The sequence below is a fragment of the Malus sylvestris genome, chromosome 15 (genome assembly GCF_916048215.2).
Source record: "Malus sylvestris chromosome 15, drMalSylv7.2, whole genome shotgun sequence".
Lineage (NCBI taxonomy): Eukaryota > Viridiplantae > Streptophyta > Magnoliopsida > Rosales > Rosaceae > Malus > Malus sylvestris.
The window spans coordinates 29782535-29796534 of NC_062274.1; the positions used below are offsets into that span (position 1 = coordinate 29782535).

The window sequence follows — 14000 nt, forward strand, 5'->3', positions numbered from 1 at the left end:
GCCTATCCTGGTATTCGAGGAATATCGGGATCGAGGCGTGTCATTAAGGTTGCTAGATATCCTCTAGAATTCTCCCGATTTAATACAAATTCAATATCCTAAAAGGACTCTTTCTATAATATAATACTCCCCCTAAGATTCATCAATGGTAACACATATTTTGCTCTCTTGCCAATCGCTTGAGTTCTAAGATCTTTATACTAACTTGATCATCGGAGACCCTTTAACCAGTATCACTCTAGTACCTCAGGTAATTCACGGTTGTTTGCTCTTTCCTGTAGGTGGCCGCTCTCGCACTCTCTTTCATCCACGTTGGTGTGGAAATTTGATTCCAACAAACTTGACAGGCATGTGACTTTTTACGTGGATGGAAACGATGGTAAAATTTAATAAATCATTTTCTCAGTTGAAACGATAGTAGATAATACTAAAGCTCGTGAGAGGAGATATACATTTGAATATATGACAATTTTCTATGTGATCAACTCATTGGTACTACCACTAGGACAATATATATATATATATATATATATATATATATATATATATATATATATATATATATATATATGAAGCCTTTAAGGGAAAGGATCTCCATTTTTATAGAAATGGGGATTAATTGTGGGGCCAACACCACATCGAACTTTAACAATTCGAATCATCTATTTTTCAAGTTGCACCTCTAGAACATCCTTGCAAAATATTAGCCAAATTAGAAATATTTGAGGCATTTAATTGAGTTCAAAAAACTTGACGAACACTTTGTTCTCTAAGGAACATTAAAAATTCATCGTGATAATCAAATAAGCAAATGGTTTCGGATAGAATTGAACTTTTGCAAGAATGTCCATGAATCAAGACTTACAAAATAGACGGCTCGAATCATTGAAAACTGGAGATCCCTTGTATATACATGCCCTTTATCCAAAGGATCTCATTTTTGGGTAAAAATGGGGACTAGCTATAGGGCCCACTTCATGACAAATTTCAATGATCCGAACCGTCTGTCTTGTAAGTCTCGATTCATAGATCATCCTTGCAAAAATCACTTCAATCTAAAGTCATTTGCCTATTTAATTATCAAGTTGAAATTCTAATGTTTCTTAAAGAACAAAGTATTCGTCAATTTATTTGAACTTAATTAGATGTCTCAAATATTTTCGATTTGGCTAATATTTTGCAAGGATGATCTACGGTGCAACCTGAAAATAGATAGTTCAGATCGTTGAAGTTCAATGTAGAGTGGGTCCTGTAATTAATATTTATATATATGCATATGTGTGTGTGTGTGTGTGTGTGTGTGTGTGTGTGTGTGTAAGTAGGTTTGAAGTACAAAGCGGCAAAAATGTGAAGAAAGGTGAGATGCCGAGAAGTGGTAGACTTGGGATAATTAAGGAAATTAGTTATCACAAAAATTAGTTATCACGGAAATTAGTATCTCTAGCATTACTAAAAAGTTGAGACAAATTCAGCTCATATAAATTCCAATTCCATAGGCACCAATGAGCTTCCATTTGAGCAACTTTTCATGAACTGGGGGAATCTCGATTGATTGGTGTAATAATATTGCATGCTTGGCAAAAAATGGATTTATCTGCGTCAGTGAGTTAAACTCCTGGGCAATTCCAGCACTCGATTACAAATACAACTGCCAAAACCAAACGATGAAAAGCAAGGAACTATTTTTTCCGATCTTTTTCGATTGAAACGGAGTGAGAAACGAATTTATCAAAGAGGACAGCCTCCTAGCTTTGGGACTCACTCCTTAATATGCTATACACCAGCTGTAAGGAGCCCTTATTGGGCTCACGATCTTGTTCTTTTTAATTCCCCATCTGTACTTTCACCCTAATCCTGAGAGATTCCTAACCGAAACTAAAAAAAATTGAAGTTCCTCCCTCTATATGCCACATAAAATACCATACCACTTGTTACTTTGATTTGTTCTGATACATGGCTCGTAGTACTAGTCGCCGGCGTGACACAGTGATAGACATTGGGAAGCCGTCGAGCTTCACAGGGGGGCTTGAGTTTTCCACCCTAACGTACACGGTGACAAAGAAAACCAAAGATGAGGAGGGAAAATGGATGACGCAAGAAGTGGACTTGTTGCACAAGATCACGGGGTTTGCACCAAAAGGGTCTATCACAGCCGTGATGGGTCCTAGTGGTGCCGGGAAGTCTACGTTCTTGGATGGACTGGCAGGGAGGATAGCAAGTGGGAGTCTTAAGGGAAGAGTGTCCTTGGATGGCAAGGAAATGAGTCTCAGCTTGATTAAAAGGACTTCAGCCTATATTATGCAGGATGATAGGCTTTTTCCAACTCTTACAGTTTATGAGACCTTGATGTTTGCTGCTGATTTCAGGTTGGGACCGGTTTCAAGTGCTGATAAGAAGCAGCGAGTCGAAAAGCTGATTCAACAGCTTGGATTAACTGTGAGTAATTTTATTCAATCCATAAATCGGTTCTATATGAGTATAGAATGGTATACTTTTAGGTATCCACCATGATATGTCAATCCGGATCATATATTTAAATGAGATTTTCAGTTGATCCATAGAATAGATTGACGGATAACAGGCATGCTAATGGTCCTTGAGATTAGCGTAACGCCTTGGTTCCTGATAATACAAATTGATAGACGTGGTCCCCAAGTATGTTCACCGTAAATCATTTTGGTCATCCTATGAAAAATATGTCAATATCCTCATTAAATGATCCTGTGGGCGACAACATGACCACCTTTTGAAGGTAATTTTATCAAAACAATTTCTTCACCTAATGAGAATACTGACAGATTTTCACGAAATGACCAAAATGATTCATGATGGACACACTCAGGGACCACTTCTATCAATTTAATTGTCAGGGATTAAAATAAAGAGTTATGCTAATTTCGGATACCATATTTGCTAAAAGGCCAAAAACATATTTCCTGGTATATATGCATGCATGTTGTTACAGAGTACTGTTTTTATGTTACCAGAGATAAATTTGGATTGCATACTCAGTTAAGAATAAAACCGATCAAATGATTGAATTCAACATGAGAAAGCTAACCTACTATTCCATATTATTGGTGAGCTTATGTATTTGAAAATATTTCTTTACGTTGAAATGACTACTTTCATCTTCCAAATTAACTAATAATTAACTTGGATTCCATTTCTTTGTTGATTTATTGATGGCACAAAACCCTAGTTCAGACTTACATATGGTATTTTCCTTTCAATCTTTTTGCAGTCTGCCAGAAACACGTTCATAGGTGATGAGGGAACCCGAGGAGTGTCTGGTGGTGAGCGTCGGAGAGTTTCAATTGGAGTGGACATCATTCATGGACCATCACTCCTCTTCCTTGATGAACCCACTTCTGGTCTAGACTCCACCAGTGCTCACAGTGTCATCGAAAAGGTGCACCACATTGCACGCTCTGGAAGCACTGTAATTCTCACCGTTCACCAACCCTCGTCCAGAATTCAATTGCTTCTCGACCATCTGATCATTCTAGCTCGAGGGCAGCTCATGTACCAAGGATCACCAAAAGATGTGGCTCTCCATCTTGGTCGAATGGGGCGCAAAGTTCACAAGGAAGAGAGCCCTATTGAGTACCTCATTGATGTGATTCAGCAATATGATCAGTCTGAACTCGGGGTCGAGGCACTAGCCGAATTTGCACGTACTGGAATGAGACCCCCGCTGTTAGTTGATGTGGATGCCTCACCTTCGACAGTTATGCCAACACCACTGCGCCATGGCGGACGTGGAGGTGAAGGCCTGGAGGACAAGGGAAAGTCTGGAAAACGCCTGCACTTACAAACTAGTATACATTCAGTCAATGATTTTGATCACAGTGTGAGAAGCCCTTACAACAATAGTAATTCAAGGTCATGGACTCCCAGCCATAGTGGGGTCATGCAAAAACTGCAGATGTTTACCCCTTCACGGCAACGAGAAGGCCAAAAGATGCAAAGCCCCATGAGGTAAGTCATCTGAAAATGTCATTATTCAAATTTGATGCTAAATTTGTTGGATTAATTTATGTCGGTTATTTACTAAAAACTAAGCTCAAATAGTTGTCTAACATGATATCAGGGCTCTATGCACTATCTGCTGTTTAAGCTTTTGAGGATCGAGTATATTTCATATAATGTGATTAATCATTCGTCACTAAGAAATAATCACATTTGTTACTAATTGATCGCGATCTTGCTCTGTTTTTTTATGCACAATTGAAAATTCGATTTCTCAAAGCCTAAACAAAATCACATTATACATTTTTGCAGTGCATCCCCAGGCTACAACTATTCAAGTGAGATTCTTCCAAGCACACCAACGCCCCATAGCAGTGACTACACAGTGAATGAAAATGACTATCTGACCCCGGATATTGGTCCTAACACCAATTCATACCACCACCTTGGCCCCAAATTTGCCAACTCATTCTTCCCTGAGACTTGGATTCTCATGAGGCGTAACTTCATCAACATCAGGCGCACACCCGAGCTTTTCCTCTCAAGACTAGTAGTCCTCACATTCATGGGCTTCTTAATGGCCACCATGTTCCTAAAGCCACCAGAAACCACTCAAGGCATCACCAACCGCCTCAGTTTCTTCATCTTCACTGTCTGCCTCTTCTTCTTCTCATCAAATGATGCTGTCCCAGCCTTCATCCAGGAGCGCTTCATCTTCATCCGCGAGACTGCCCACAATGCCTACAGAGCCTCTTCATACACAATTGCTGGCCTAGTAACATACCTCCCCTTTCTTGCATTGCAAGCATCTGTTTACGCTGGCATTGTTTGGTTTGCCTTGGGGCTTAGAGGGCCCTTCATATACTTCTTGGTGGTTCTCTATGTTTCTCTCCTCTCAACCAATTCATTTGTGGTGTTTGTGAGCTCAGTTGTGCCCAATTACATCTTGGGATATGCAGCAGTCATTGCCTTCACTGCCTTGTTCTTCTTGTTCTGTGGCTACTTCTTGAATAGCCACGACATCCCTGGCTATTGGTCCTGGATGAACAAAGTCTCCACCATGACATATCCATATGAAGGACTTATAATGAATCAGTACCAAACTAGCGATACTTTCGGAAAAAACCCTGACGGGACCAACATAACCGGTTTCAACATCTTAGAAGGTCTTCGCATAGATTACGGCGGAGAACACACTCTCTCTGAAGTGAAGAAGTGGGAGAAGGTGTACATAATGTTGGGCATGACTGTTTTATACAGGGTTTTGTTTTACTTAGTCATTCGTTTCACGTCCAAGAACCAGAGGACGTAGATGAAAATCGCAGAGGGACAAGAGAGTGTGATCATCATGTTGATCAATTTGCTTTTCAAAGTTATGGTTTGTGAAATTGAACTGTTAATTTCTATTGCTAGCTTCTTTTGGTTAATCTTTGAAATTATGTTCAGAGCTGCGAGAGATATTTTTTTTTTTTTTTTTTGGGTCAATTGCAGAAGAATGGTTCGGCGCATAGCATATTTATTAACAATTATAAATTACGTGAATTAGTAATAACTGAAAACAGTTGCTTGGTTTATCTTTACTCTATCAACTTTAATAAGAATAAAAAGGAATTGTTTGTTGTAATGTGTATATTTTGCCTGAACATTCAAAGATATTAGAGACTCTAAATCGTTATGTTATTAGGTGAAACTGCGCTTGAATATACGGTCTTAATTGACTAACATATTTTGCCTGAACATTCAAAGAGATTAGAGGTGCTAAATCATTATGTTATTAGGTGAAACTGCGCTTGAATATACGGTCTTAATTTGACTAAAAAAACATGTTAAACTCCCTAAATAAAAAATAATAATTACATAATACAGGGAACAAACCACAAGAAATGTTATCCTGTCAATGTTTTGGCCAAATCATATGGAGAACTGACAAAGTTTAATACTTTTTTTTTATGTCAAAACAAAGTTAATGCTTTGAATGTGCGAATAATCTGTTGGAGGCGTCGACCCACACGTTGCTGTCCAGAGACTTGGCATCGACCCACACGTTGCTGTCCAGAGACTAGACATCGACTCACACGTTGCTGTCCAGAGATTAGACATTGACCCACACGTTGTTGGCATCCGCAAGCTATCAATCCTCTTGGTGTATGGCTTGGAGTATCAGTACATCCCGCGAAGTGCCTCCTTATTGTGCCCTGATGGTATTTGTGATCAAGTCCTGAAGTTGTTGGATGGGAAGAGAACCCATTGATGTAGTTTCGGACTCTAGCTTTTGTTTCACTCCAACCTTGTTGACATGACGTGCCTCCTCCTCGCCAGACTCCTCGTCATGCTGATTCTTCTTTGGGACGAGGTTGACTTCTTCGTCATGTTGCGACTCCAACCGGCTCATGAGTGTAGCGATTTGCATGTCCTTCTCCTCGACATTCCTGGTCAGCTTTGCAATTGCCTCGTTCATCTGTGAGAGTTGTTCTTCAATGGAGGTGGCACCGATGGTCATAACCTGCACAACTAAAGGATATGACTCTTCTGCGGACATCAAGGGTGTTGGCGAAGTCTTCGTGCAATTGTTGATGGTTGGCGGTCCGTGGTAGGATCCTGCGCTTGAGTCCGCATCTAAAGCCGATGACAAGGAGCACTCCCTCGAGTTCTTTGAAGATGGAGAATCCCTCGCTGCTTTGGGATGTCATATTGCATGCCACGACAACATGCTTCGCTGCCCCCAGCGAGGCTAGGTTGATGACAAGCGTGCGTCTCTGACGCTTCCCTTGTTCCTTGAGTGGTACCAACTTGGAAGTGGCACACTGAATGGTCACCGCCTGTGCTTTGCTTCGAGTCATGATGCCGAAAGATTCTCCACTTGCAGCGGAAGTGCTGATGCTCTTTCCCTTGGTTGCAAAAACAACTTGATCCTTCTTCGATGCCATTGATTTTGAAGTGTGTTTGGATTTCTTGAAAGGAGAAAGAGATAAGAGGAAGAGATCGTCCCATTGAGCGTGCCAAATTTGTAAACACTAAAATCATGTGGCAAATAACAAGAAAACATGTGTACAAAGAATATTTGTATTAATGTAATTATAAGGTTACAATCTCTTTACAACTGGATCCTCTGATTCGATGTCCAAAATGTAAGGTGTGTAGTGTTGTTGATTCAAGATCGCGATGACTTGATCTTGGATGAACGGATGCTGCAAGGTTTTGGCTCTTGGCAATGGAGGAACCGATATGTGTAGGGGTGTTTGGTGGTTCTTCACGGTTTTGACGAAGAATGCGGAGGGTTTTCCAAGTCTTCTTGAGTGTTTGGGTGTTTGAGGGGTTTGAGCGCTTGAAAGCTTCCAAGTTTCAAAGCTTCAATGTTTGGGCGTGAGTACCATGGCCAAAAGCCTTAATGGCCGAATGACTTTTTTGTTTTGATATGCTCACATGCTCATGTGCCATACACCCATGCAATTGCGACCAACAAAGTCAAGGGCTCACAAGTATAATATTGACCAACAAAAGCTCAATCGATGGGAAGGAAAAAATGACCGAAGATGGGCAAGATTGATGGGAAGGAAAAATGACCGAAGATGGGCAAGTGTCATTCTTTCTCGGCGACATCAATAAAATCTTAGCCACCGATTGCATACCTGTTGCCCTTTTCTTAACCACCGATTGCATACCCGTTGCTTCCTTATGTTCTTAAGTATCTGCCGAAAAGCTGAAAAGAAAATGGAAATACTAAGCCTCGTGAAGGCCTACCACGTAATAAGTGCGGCCTTATTAACTGGAGCACGCCTTTCATATTGGCTCCCCAAGAGTATGCTACTGTCGAAGCTCGGCGAATATAAACGGCAGTTCCACATCATTTGAAATAAGAAGGCTCTTGGTCGAAATATATATAAATGAATCTCGGTCGACTAAGTATATAACCAAGTCAATCTCCAACCACACCTTTGCTAGGTATTCAACATGCCGTTTGAAAAGTGATCTCTTACTAAGAGACAAATCCCACCGATTGAAGTCCATACTCAAAAAGAAAAAGAACTTTACGGGAATAGTTATTTTATTACTCCTTCAAAGCTATATACATATACAACTCTTAATCCACAAGGAAACAAAATAAAACAGGATATAAACAAACTCCTTCCTAATAAAGGACTCCTAGTATTTACCCTATTTACATTCCCTTTTTTTCTGCCCAAACTTTGACTCACGTTTACACTCCCCCTTAAGTTGGTGCATATATATCACACATGCCCAACTTGACAAGTGAGTCATCAAACTTACGACTACATACAGCATGAGTAAGAACATCCGCAAGTTGTTCCTCCAAATTCACAAACAGTATAGACACAATCTTCTTCTCAAGCTTCTCTTTAATGAAATGCCGATCAACCTCCACATGTTTTGTCCTGTCATGTTGCACCGGATTATCAGCTATATCTCTTGCTGACTTGTTATCACAATATAACTTCATGGTTTCCTTTGACTTGACCCCAAGACTCCAAAGAAGTTTTTGAAGCCAAAGAATTTCACAAATGCCGTGGGCCATGCCCTTATACTCAGATTCAGCTGAAGACCGTGATACCACCTTCTATTTTTTACTCCGCCATGTAACCAAGTTCCTTCCTACGAAAGTGAAATATTCGGAAGTAGATCTTCTATCACTGACATTTCCTGCCCAATCAGCATCTGTGAACCCCTCAATTATCAAATGCCCGTGCTTCCTGTACAAAACCCCTTTTCCTGGCGCATACTTCAAATATGCTAGGATACGCATAACAACAGCCATATGATCCACACTCGGTGAATGCATGAACTGACTCACCACACTTATAGCACAGGCAATATCTGGACATGTATGAGCCAAATAAATTAGTCTCCCTACAAGTCTCTGATATCTCCCTTTATCAACAGGCTTCTGGTCTGGACCCAAATGTAGATGATGCTTTTCAACAATAGGAGTGTCTACCGGCTTACATCCCAGCATACCAGTTTCCTTTAATAAATCCAAAACATACTTACGTTGAGACAAGAAAATACCTTTTGAAGAGCGACCAACTTCAACCCCAATGAAATACTTCAAGTCTCATAGGTTTTTCATTTCAAAATCAGCTTCCAAATTATTCTGCAACTTCGAAATCTCATCATGATCATTTCCAGTAATAATCATGTCATCTACATAGATGATTAAGGTTGTCACTTTGCCTTTTCTCCGTTTAACAAACAATGTATGATCAAAATGACTCTGATGATACCCATTCTTCTTCATAACCTTGGTAAACCTGTCAAACCACGCACAAGGCGATTGCTTAAGACCATAGAGTGACTCACACAACCGACATACTCCGGTATTTCCATAAGCTCTTTATCCAGGAGGAAAATCCATATACACTTCTTCCTCCAAATTTCCATGGAGAAAAGCATTCTTCACATCAAACTGTTTTAATGGCCAGTCCATATTTGCAGCTAAAGAAATTAGAACACGTACCGTATTCATCTTGGCAACTGGAGAAAAAGTTTCTTGATAATCTACACCATATGTTTGAGTGTATCCTTTAGCCACCAACCTTGCTTTGTACCTGTCTATCAACCCATCAGCTTTGTATTTAATTGTAAACACCCATCGACATCCAACTGTTTTTTTTTCCTTTAGGTAAACACGTCACCTCCTGATAGGAGCATATTTATGCAACTTAGTTAACTTGTTTCTTGGCATTTACTTAGTTTAATTCTAGTTAGTTTAGTACTTTAAGCTATTTTCGTGAGTTTGTAGGTTCAAATAACAAAGTTATCAACAAAGTGCTATTTGGAGCATTTTGGAGCATTTTTGGGCCAAGATTGGATAGTGCAAGCATGGAGACATGAGGATGGACGTTTTTGAAGATTTGAAGGCTAAAAATCAGCATGTGTGTGTGCAAGTGTGTTGACCTACAACTCCAAACATCCATCCACTACACCCATTACATCTACTCATTACCAAACACTCATCCACTGCACCCAACACATCCACTCATTACAACCACCCTACACATTCACCTACCACTACATCCATTCATTTCACCCAACATATCCATTCACCTACCACTACATCCACTCATTTCACCCAACACATCCACCCATTTCAACCACCCAACACATTCACCTACCACTACATCCACTCATTACCACCACCCATTACATCCTATCCCTAGCCTATAAATATATCCATCCAAAGACACATCCAGGGGGGACAATTTAGGGAGAAGGGAGGAAGACACATTCTGCCGCAAGGCATAATCTTTTCTTCTTAACCATTCTACACATTCCCACAACAAAAACACAATTCCATGCACCTTCATTTCCCTTTCCTTGCTGTGACCTCCATCCAACCTAAACACATTCAGCCATTCCCTTCCATATATCTATATGCATCCATTAAACCACACCTTGTGCCTCAACAAAGAGAAGAAGGAGGACCCTTGGACGTGATTGCCATTCAAGTTGGATTGTTGGAGCGTTTTTAGGTGTTTTCATTCTTTTGTTTTCAATGTCTAAATTTGTTTATCTTCGCCTTGTGAGTATAAGGAACTAAACCGCCCTTAGCTAGGGGGGGAATTCAAAGCCATGAACATACTTGCAATATGAATTGATTACCTTCAGTTGTGATTTCATAAGTTATGAATTCAATTTGTTTAACTGCTTGATTGATAACTTATTCGTGTGTGTTTATTAAGAGTGCACACTTAGTTTGCATGCATGAATATGATGCTAGAGTATAAGGGAGTTTCACCTAATAGTTACAAACTTATATTCACAAGTAATGGAGGTCTCTTATAAACGATCGCGTTAAATGAATTCTTGGCAGGAGTTTCATGCTCATCATAGTAACGAATACCTCGTCAATACTTATAGTTTTCATAATGCTTAATGATCTTTGATTGTATCTTTATTGTGTTGTTCATGAAAAGGACTTTTGAAGAATGCTTGAGTTGTTGTATGCGCTTTCCCATCCAATTCAATAACTTAAGGAGAACTTGAAGGTTAATTTAAGCGGACTTAATTAACCTGGGGTGTTGAGTTTCATGATTTATCGAAAGAACAACTGAAAATTGGTTTATGTGCAAGTGTGTCATGTGTGGAGAAGAACCCTCTAGCTAGCCCATCATCCATAGTTTACCCAAATTCGTCCAAAATCTGTTTTAGTTTACAATTTGTTTATTTTGTTTTCAAATTCATCAAAATCAAATCCCCATTTACCTTAAAGTGTTTTATTAATCAAAATTTGTTTTAATTTGTGTTTTTAAGTGTCTTGAGTCAAGTTAGAACCTAATTTCATCCAAAACCATCCCTAGAGTCAGTTTAGAGTCTAATTCATTGTTTTAAGCTGTTTTGAGTCTTTTTAGTTTATATTGCATCTTTTAAGTCTAGTTTGGTGTTTTAAACTTAATTTTATGTTTTAAAGTCAGTTTCAAGTGTTTTAGCAATCCCTCCTAATCCCCGGCCTAGAACGATCCCTACTTACATTCTTTACTACAATTCACAACAAGAGGGTTTAATTTGTGTGTTAAGATAATTTTCGCATCAAATTTTTGGCGCCGTTGCCAGGGATTAGCAAGCTAATCCCTTGTTATTTCTTTTTGTTTATTTTCGTGTCTTTTGTTTTTAGTTACTAACTTTGTTTATATTTGTGTCTTTTATTTTTACTTATGATATTTGATTTAGTTTTGTTTCCTTGATTTAAGGTACTAGAGAAGTAAGACATGGATTTTGCTACCATTCAAGCTCAATTGGCCAAACTTACTTCTCAATTGTCACAATATGCCGAAAGGACCACAATGCAAAATGTCCCTACAGAAGGTATGTCCCATGGACAAGGATATCCAACTCATCAATGTTCTCAATTCGCTGCGAATGACGATGCTTGGGGTTATCAAGGCCATAGCCAATCATGGGACAACATGTTTTCCAACGCTTGCAATTCGGATTGGAGAGATTATTCAGATTACATGTGGGGAGAACCTGAACAATTCCAACAAGATAAGTATTGGCAGCAAGAAGAGGAATTCTATTCAAGACCTATGTAGCCACCACAACAATCTGCCCAATTCAATTCAGGTACGTTTTTGGATAATGATATGTGTAATAAGTTACTCACCTCTTTGAACCAGGAAGTAGAAAATGGAAACAAAGAGATGCAAAATCAGGCCAAGAAGACGGGAGAATTGGATAAGCAAATTGGGCAGATTATGGAGTTCATGACACAAATTCAAGAGCAAAGTGAACTTTCTAACTCAACTATTGAAAATTTGAAGGAAGATTTTGAAATCCATGATGCTATCACTTTGGGAAATGCTATGGAAGTTGGAGGTGAACCCAAGACATCCAAACCAAGCCAAAACATGGATGAACAATTGCTGCTTGAAGACGAGGAGAATAACAAGGCCATGGCAAGGGAAGAACCACCCTTGCTGCAGCCCCATATGCCCTTTATGCCGTCCACTACAACCTAGGTAAGCCTAAATTCAAATTGTCTTGACCCCGTTTCACTAAATGTCCTTATTCCTTGTAGGATCATGCAATCTAAGAAAGAAGAAGGTGAGAAAGGCATCTTCGAAACCTTTCCAAAGAATCAAGAGCAAGAAGTGGATGGGGAATGTCTAGAATTCATTAAAGAAGATACACTTGAGACGAAAATTCCCAAAGAAGTTGGATTTTATGACACGGGACAAGTCATAACTCTCAAAACACCAAATCTGGCCAAGTCCCATATCCCTGCAACCTTCAAAGATGTGGTGTTCGTAATTGAGTTTGTGTTGGAGCAAGAAAGTAAGCCATCTTCTCCAACTTGAATTTTATTTTATACTAACTTGCTGATTTTAATGATTCAGACACCTACACTAGAATTTAAACCATTGCCAGATCACGTCAAGTATCACCTTCCATTCAAGGATCAATTCCATGCTATGGGCCCTATCCAAGTTTAGAAGGAATTTCATCTGGCTCAATGACGTTAAAGCCAGCGCTTATTGGAAGGCAACCCATGTATTCAAATAAGGAAGATTTTTGAATCGCTCCACAATCAGTTTTGCGTTTCTAAAAACCTTTCCTTTTATGCATTTCTATTTTGCCATGATTGTCATTTTTTATTTTTGTTGTTTATTTAATTATTTTTGGGTGTGAGTTTATTTTTGAAACATTGACAGATATGCAAGGTATTCTTACATTCATTTTCATGAAAAAAAAAAGGGAACATTAAGCAGAAAATTACAAGAGGGAGCCTTCACAAAGGCTGCTTAGGAGAAGTCTCAGTAGTTGACGGAGCCTCAGCAGTCGGCGGAACCCCAGAAGGAGGAGGCAGCGGAGGTTTATCATTTAGAGCTTCAGTACGCGGTACAGCCCCAGAAGACGAAGGCAAATGCTGTTGGATCAAACCCACAAACCTCTGATGATCAAGTAAAATCTGACCATCAGATTCCTGCATCAGGTCAATCTTCCTCTTCATGTTTGTAGCATAGTTATGTGCGAGCCTGTGCAACTGTTTATTCTCATGCTTAAGCCCTCTAATCTCCTGCTTGAAACTCATCACTTCAGCCGCCAATGATTCAACTTGACGGGTTTGGGCAAATAGGCGTTGGGCCATATTAGACACGGAACCTGCGCACTGCACACTGCACACTGAGAGCCAGAGAATCCTTAACAGCCAACTCATCAGATCGTTTAGCAAGTAGTTTGTTATCTTTGGGAGTGACAAGGTTCCTGGCCACCACCGCAGCTGTCATATCATTCTTCATCACCGAATCCCCAACGGTAAAGGAACCAGTAGGGGATATGAAGGATGGGCGCCATATATTGTCTAGAGAAGGCAGGACTGCCTCTTCACCAAGGTTCAAGTCAAAACGACGGTCGGAGGGGCCAGACATTTTCAGAGGTGTTAAAGAAAGAAGAGGTCGGACAAGTCAAGATCGTAGAAGTGTAAGAAGGGAGTTTCTACAGGCAGAAATTCAAGTGTGCTTTGAACATCCTGCGTACCTCTATAAAAATCAGCACTCGACAGGATTTCAGAG

General features: G+C 39.8%; 1 protein-coding gene across 1 annotated transcript; it reads left to right on the top strand.

Annotated features, from left to right (window-relative positions):
* The first annotated feature begins 1953 nt into the window (after positions 1-1953).
* Positions 1954-5291, top strand: LOC126603648 (ABC transporter G family member STR2-like). The gene is made up of 3 exons (XM_050270568.1): positions 1954-2436; positions 3245-3981; positions 4285-5291. The coding sequence occupies exons 1-3, from the start codon at positions 1954-1956 to the stop codon at positions 5282-5284; spliced, it is 2220 nt and encodes a 739-aa protein (XP_050126525.1). The 3' UTR covers positions 5285-5291.
* The last annotated feature ends 8709 nt before the right edge of the window (positions 5292-14000 follow it).